Source organism: Oncorhynchus clarkii, chromosome 2 (assembly GCF_045791955.1).
Source record: "Oncorhynchus clarkii lewisi isolate Uvic-CL-2024 chromosome 2, UVic_Ocla_1.0, whole genome shotgun sequence".
In the NCBI taxonomy this organism is placed as follows: domain Eukaryota; kingdom Metazoa; phylum Chordata; class Actinopteri; order Salmoniformes; family Salmonidae; genus Oncorhynchus; species Oncorhynchus clarkii.
In genome coordinates, this window is record NC_092148.1 from 6,651,642 (window position 1) to 6,659,666 (window position 8,025).

At 40.1% G+C, this 8,025-nt stretch overlaps 1 protein-coding gene across 1 annotated transcript; it reads left to right on the plus strand.

Moving 5' to 3' along the window:
• Positions 1-857: 857 nt before the first annotated feature.
• Positions 858-2,887, plus strand: LOC139378984 (zymogen granule membrane protein 16-like). The gene is made up of 3 exons (XM_071121659.1): positions 858-927; positions 1,197-1,365; positions 2,478-2,887. The coding sequence occupies exons 1-3, from the start codon at positions 858-860 to the stop codon at positions 2,842-2,844; spliced, it is 606 nt and encodes a 201-aa protein (XP_070977760.1). The 3' UTR covers positions 2,845-2,887.
• Positions 2,888-8,025: the final 5,138 nt, after the last annotated feature.

Genomic DNA, 8,025 nt, shown 5'->3' on the forward strand with positions numbered 1-8,025 from the left:
GAAGATTGGGAGACTGATTTTGAGCGATTTTTGTACACATTCATAGAATCTTGGTACATTCTTGAAATTGTTTGGTTGTTAAATGGTATCTTCCTTTTTATCCCTATTTCAGATCATTAATTTGTTACAATTCAAAAGAACACAATTATTATTTCCTTAAAAAATGTCCATGACACTCCCTCCCAAAGTAGCCTCGACCAATTAGAAAACAATGTCTGACTTCTCAATAGTGACTGACTAAACGTGTTCTTTGTCATGCTCCTTCCAGAACTGATGGAATGTTCAGCAGGTATAAATGCAGTTCTTTGAGGAAGCAGTACACTAGAAGGACCTGGCAGAGACAGAGAGACAAGAAGCTTTCACAGGTTTTGACACACATCTCAAGATAGCACTGTGGGTAACTACACAACTAACTAAATTGAAAATGTGCACTTGTTTTTAATGCATAATACTGGTGTGGGAAATGTTATGAAGTTAATATTCATTATCTCTTGGTGCTTGGGCACAAATATTTTGGCCCTTTTGCCACTAAATTTAAATTTAATGATCTGACATTATTTTAATGTGACAGTAGCTTAGCACTGCAAGAGTGATTGTAGTAAACAAGAGGAGGTTCAACTTTTTAGAGCTGTTTTATAACATTTCACATTAAGAATGGTTTGTTGTTTGTTACGTCACAATTCAAAAGGTTATTTTCTTTTCCCTCCTAGGAAACACTGACCTGACAGGTAAAATGACTTATTTGTTTTGACAAACTACTATGAAAAACATTATTAACTACATTATTTCAAGTTTTACCATTTAAAGTGAAACGGAATGAGAGTGAAATTGACTGAAATTAAAGGTCTTAAGTGTTGATGCCTCACTTTTGCAGAATGTTCTTAATCCTGGTTGTCACAATGTTCTTGGCTGGCTGCTTGGCTTTGCGTGAGTTATAAAAATACAATTCTGAATTATAATTATTAAATAATAGCTTTTGTGCTTTCACCAATTTGTCTTTTTCAGTTAGACAGTTCTTCTTTGAGACATAAACTAATGTATTAAATCATTGCAGAATGTACTTTAGTTAATTCATCTGCACTTTATTCATGATATAAAGATCTTTCAGAAATGTGTTGTTAAAAATAAAATGATGTATATAAATATGTATTATTAATATAGTAAATATAGTAAACATATTGGCCATGTTATTTTAGCCATCAAAGACCCCTACTCGTATTCCTCTGCGGTGGGTCAGGGAGGTGGCACCCCATTTGCTTCCTATGGTGAGGGGCGCATCACGGGAGTCAGAGTGTGGGAGACCAACAACAACTACTACTACTACTACTACTACTACAACTACAACAGCAACAACTACATCAGTGGGTGAGCAGACTCTGACCCATGAACAGACACCACTGACTCAGTCCAAATACACTACCCAACAAACACCACTGACTCAGTCCAACAACACTACCCAACAAACACCACTGACTCAGTCCAACTACACTACCCAACAACCACGACTGACTCAGTCCAACTACACTACCCAACAAACACCACTGACTCAGTCCAACTACACTACCCAACAAACACCACTGACTCAGTCCAACAACACTACCCAACAAACACCACTGACTCAGTCCAACTACACTACCCAACAACCACGACTGACTCAGTCCAACTACACTACCCAACAAACACCACTGACTCAGTCCAACTACACTACCCAACAGACACCACTGACTCAGTCCAACTACACTGCACAACAGACACCACTGACTCAGTCCAACTACACTACCCAACAAACACCACTGACTCAGTCCAACTACACTACCCAACAACCACGACTGACTCAGTCCAACTACACTACCCAACAGACACCACTGACTCAGTCCAACTACACTGCACAACAGACACCACTGACTCAGTCCAACTACACTACCCAACAAACACCACTGACTCAGTCCAACTACACTACCCAACAGACACCACTGACTCAGTCCAACTACACTGCACAACAGACACCACTGACTCAGTCCAACTACACTACCCAACAACCACGACTGACTCAGTCCAACTACACTACCCAACAAACACCACTGACTCAGTCCAACTACACTGCCCAACAGACACCACTGACTCAGTCCAACTACACTGCACAACAGACACCACTGACTCAGTCCAACTACACTACCCAACAACCACGACTGACTCAGTCCAACTACACTACCCAACAAACACCACTGACTCAGTCCAACTACACTACTCAATAGACTTTCATTCTTTCTTTCTTTCTTTCTTTCTTTCTTTCTTTCTTTCTTTATTTGTTGTGTTTATTACATATTCAGTTTATGACCAAACAATATTGTTATCGTATCTAACCCAGAGTACAATATAAAATGTAATTCCTTGATATTCTCTGACGCTACCTGCTGTCTCGGTCTGAATGTGCCTTATCAAAACACAACCAACGTGAAAAGCTTCCTCTGTTTTAGGTTCCAGCTGAGATACGGTAGCAACTGGTCTCCTGTGTTCGGTAACGAAGGGAGTGTAAAGCAGGTGATGGAGCTGTTTAATGATGAGGCCATTGTCGAGGTGTCTGGGAAGTACAACCCAGCAGACTACATCTGCTACCTGGTGTTAACCACCAACATGGGGCGCACTCTGTCAGCCGGCATGCCCAACCAGGTCTCCTTCAACTTCTACCCATCCAACATGGGCAACGAGCTGAGGATCCTCAGCGGTCGCTTCAACGGTGCTGGAATCACCTCCATCGGAGCCCACTGGGGATTTGTGGACATGGAAGGGGCTGGAAACAGTACTCTGGGAACAGCACTGGAAACAGTAACTCCTATTTATTAGGGGAAAAAAGTATGTCTTGCTCTTCGGGATGGTATCCCAGATACAGATTAAGCCTAATCCTGGACTAGTTACTTTCAATGGAGATTCTCCATTCAACATGCTTTTTATTCCAGGAGTAAACTTAATCTGGGTCCAGGAAACTGACCTTATATGATGGACGGATGTTTGACAGACGCTGACAGAACAGTTTTTATTTCACTATCTGTTTGTTATTTCACTTTTATTTCACTGATTGAATTTGAATGTTTTGAGTACTTTGGAAGTACTTTTGAGGTGATTCCTCACTTGAAGCAGTAATAAAATATTTCTTAACATTCAAATTCATTCAGTTCAAATTCTCATGAAGCATCCATTAGATAGGAATATTCAAACAGTCCTGTCAGCTTGGGTCAACATGCGTTGTTATCACATTTTATCACAATAAAGGAAAGATTCATATGGGATTTAAAGGATTAATTATATCTTTGATTAATGGAACAATCAAATATTATGGGGAGATAATAGTGTTTCAGGGTGTTTCACCTTCACTATTTTATACACTCTGCATTTGTTATTTGTTGATCCTTTTCTGCTACATCTGCTTCTGGACATTTTAATAAAAAGCATATCTTTAATCATTATATTTCATTGTATTCCTTTTGATAAGACAATACATACAGTAGTGGCCAGAAGATACGATAAACTAATCTGTCATCTTAACAAACCCTACCTCAATGGTGTCAATAAGGAACTACATTTATAACAGCAAGACCGTTGAAACGCCTATTCAATAGTAATGAAGGGAAAAAATGGATAGTTACATATCGGGATATTATTTTCCACGATATATCATGTTGTATCGCATCAACAATATCAAACTATTATTTTTGTGCTAGTTGGCTGTCCCTGCACTAAAACTCTTATTTGTCTTGGTAGACTGTTTTACTTCACATTTTCATTTTAAATAGGAAGCGCATTTTTGGGGGGCAATTTTACTTCCATTACTTTCTCATGCTTTCTAGTCTCTCTGCCACAGACATATAGTGAGCAATGTTTGGAACATCGAATCACAATAAATAACAGTATATAACCACAATAAGTGTAGAATCATGAGAATCGTAATACATATCATACCAACACCATATAATTGTTATAATATGGGGCTGCATAGTGTTTTAGTTAAAGCTAAAGTCTGAGATTTGGGAAGCTGTTCAATGTACAGCTGTATACCAAAACAAGTGGTGGGGAGGGACACAACTTTGTTACGAATCACAGACTGTGTGGATGGTCTAGATTAGACAGTTTGATAGATGGGGCTTATACAGTATATGGATGGTCTAGATTAGACAGTTTGATAGATGGGGCTTATACAGTATATGGATGGTCTAGATTAGACAGTTTGATAGATGGGGTTTATACAGTATATGGATGGTCTAGATTAGACAGTTTGATAGATGGGGCTTATACAGTATATGGATGGTCTAGATTAGACAGTTTGATAGATGTGGTTTATACAGTATATGGATGGTCTAGATTAGACAGTTTGATAGATGGGGTTTATACAGTATATGGATGGTCTGGATTAGACAGTTTGATAGATGTGGTTTATACAGTATATGGATGGTCTAGATTAGACAGTTTGATAGATGGGGTTTAGACAGTATATGGATGGTCTAGATTAGACAGTTTGATAGATGTGGTTTATACAGTATATGGATGGTCTAGATTAGACAGTTTGATAGATGGGGTTTATACAGTATATTGATGGTCTAGATTAGACAGTTTGATAGATGGGGTTTATACAGTATATGGATGGTCTAGATTAGACAGTTTGATAGATGGGGTTTATACAGTATATGGATGGTCTAGATTAGACAGTTTGATAGATGTGGTTTATACAGTATATGGATGGTCTAGATTAGACAGTTTTATAGATGTGGTTTATACAGTATATGGATGGTTCAACAGTCAAAGCTGCTTAACTAGTTTTGGTGAGATAGAATGAAAGTAGGAAATGCTTTTTTTATGGTCTTTGTTTTACAGAATAAGTCTGTGGTTCCTTGAAACATTGTTTTAGTCCCAGTAAGTCCGAGCGAATCTGAGGAACAGACATCGATTTAAATGGTGCAAAAATTATATGGATTTTTTTCTATTTGCATTTAGTGTAATGGGGATGATACTGCAATGGGATGGCTGCAAATCTTAAATAAATTATATGTGATTTTTCTAAAATGTTAGCTTGACTACTGCTTCACTACAGTATCTCCCTGTATTGCATCACAAAGCAAAACCCTGGCAGCATTTCCAATGATGTACAGTAGGTGTTTTTGACAGGTTTCCATACTATGTACACTGAACAACAACAAAAAAGACAACATGTAAAGTGTTGGTCCCAGGTTTCACATTCCTCTAATTTGTTTTGTTTACATCGGTTAGTGAGCATTTCAACTTTGCCAAGACAGGTGTGGCATATCAAGAAGCTGATTAAACAGCATGATTGTTATACAGGTGCACCTTTTGCTGGGGAAAATAAAAGGCCACTCTAAAATGTGCAGTTGTGTCACACAACACAATGCCAAAGATGTCTCAAGTTGAGGGAGCATGCAATTGGCATGCTGACTGCAGGAATGTCCACCAGCGCTGTTGCCAGAGAAGATAATGTTAATTTCTCTACCATAACCGTCTCCAACACCATTTTAGAGAATTTGGCAGTACTTCCAACCAGCCTCATAACCGCAGACCACTTGTAACCACGCCAGCCCAGGACCTCCACATCTGGCATCACCCACTGAGGGATCGTCTGAGACCAGCCACCCAGAAAGTTGATGAATCTGTGGGTCTGCACAACCAAAGAATTTCTGCACAAACTGTCAGAAACTGTGTCAGGAAAGCCAACCTCCAACATTGTTTTTAGATAAATTGGCAGTACTTCCAATCGGCCTCACAACAACAGACCACATGTATGGCGTCATGTGGGCGAGATTATGAACGTTGTGATCAGAGTGCCCCATGGTGGCGGTGGGGTTATGGTATGGGCAGGCATAAGTTATGGACAACGAACACAATTGCATTTTTATCGATGGCAATTTGAATGCACAGTGATACCGTGACGAGATCCTGAGGCCCATTTTCGTGCCCTTCATCCGCTGCCTTCACCTCATGTTTCAGCATGATAATGCCAATGTCCCAATGTCGCAAGGATCTGTACACAATTCTTGGAAGCTGAAAATGTCCTAGTTCTTCCATGGCCTGCATACTCACCAGACATGTCCCCCATTGAGCATGTTTGGAATGCTCTGGACCAGGGTGTACGAAAGCGTGTTCCAGTTCCCGCCAATATCCAGCAACTTCGCACAGCCATTGAAGAGGAGTGGGACAACATTCCACAGGCCACAATCAATGGCCTGATCAACTCTATGTGAAGAAGATGTGTCGCGCTGCTTGAGGCAAATGGTGGTCTCATCAGATACTGACTGGTTTTCTGATACCCACCCCTACTTTTTTTAAAGGTACCTGTGACCAACAGATGCATATCTGTATTCCCAGTCATGTGAAATCCATTGATTAGGGCCCCCCCAAAACAATTATTGACTGATTTCCTTATACAGTGCCTTGCGAAAGTATTCGGCCCCCTTGAACTTTGCGACCTTTTGCCACATTTCAGGCTTCAAACATAAAGATATAAAACTGTATTTGTTTGTGAAGAATCAACAACAAGTGGGACACAATCATGAAGTGGAACGACATTTATTGGATATTTCAAACTTTTTTAACAAATCAAAAACTGAAAAATTGGGCGTGCAAAATTATTCAGCCCCCTTAAGTTAATACTTTGTAGCGCCACCTTTTGCTGCGATTACAGCTGTAAGTCGCTTGGGGTATGTCTCTATCAGTTTTGCACATCGAGAGACTGAAATGTTTTCCCATTCCTCCTTGCAAAACAGCTCGAGCTCAGTGAGGTTGGATGGAGAGCATTTGTGAACAACAGTTTTCAGTTCTTTCCACAGATTCTCGATTGGATTCAGGTCTGGACTTTGACTTGGCCATTCTAACACCTGGATATGTTTATTTTTGAACCATTCCATTGTAGATTTTGCTTTATGTTTTGGATCATTGTCTTGTTGGAAGACAAATCTCCGTCCCAGTCTCAGGTCTTTTGCAGACTCCATCAGGTTTTCTTCCAGAATGGTCCTGTATTTGGCTCCATCCATCTTCCCATCAATTTTAACCATCTTCCCTGTCCCTGCTGAAGAAAAGCAGGCCCAAACCATGATGCTGCCACCACCATGTTTGACAGTGGGGATGGTGTGTTCAGCTGTGTTGCTTTTACGCCAAACATAACGTTTTGCATTGTTGCCAAAAAGCCAATTTTGGTTTCATCTGACCAGAGCACCTTCTTCCACATGTTTGGTGTGTCTCCCAGGTGGCTTGTGGCAAACTTTAAACAACACTTTTTATGGATATCTTTAAGAAATGGCTTTCTTCTTGCCACTCTTCCATAAAGGCCAGATTTGTGCAATATACGACTGATTGTTGTCCTATGGACAGAGTCTCCCACCTCAGCTGTAGATCGCTGCAGTTCATCCAGAGTTATCATGGGCCTCTTGGCTGTATCTCTGATCAGTCTTCTCCTTGTATGAGCTGAAAGTTTAGAGGGACGGCCAGGTCTTGGTAGATTTGCAGTGGTCTGATACTCCTTCCATTTCAATATTATCACTTGCACAGTGCTCCTTGGGATGTTTAAAGCTTGGGAAATCTTTTTGTATCCAAATCCGGCTTTAAACTTCTTCACAACAGTATCTCGGACCTGCCTGGTGTGTTCCTTGTTCTTCATGATGCTCTCTGCGCTTTTAACGGACCTCTGAGACTATCACAGTGCAGGTGCATTTATACGGAGACTTGATTACACACAGGTGGATTGTATTTATCATCATTAGTCATTTAGGTCAACATTGGATCATTCAGAGATCCTCACTGAACTTCTGGAGAGAGTTTGCTGCACTGAAAGTAAAGGGGCTGAATAATTTTGCACGCCCAATTTTTCAGTTTTTGATTTGTTAAAAAAGTTTGAAATATCCAATAAATGTCGTTCCACTTCATGATTGTGTCCCACTTGTTGTTGATTCTTCACCAAAAAATACAGTTTTATATCTTTATGTTTGAAGCCTGAAATGTGGCAAAAGGTCGCAAAGTTCAAGGGGG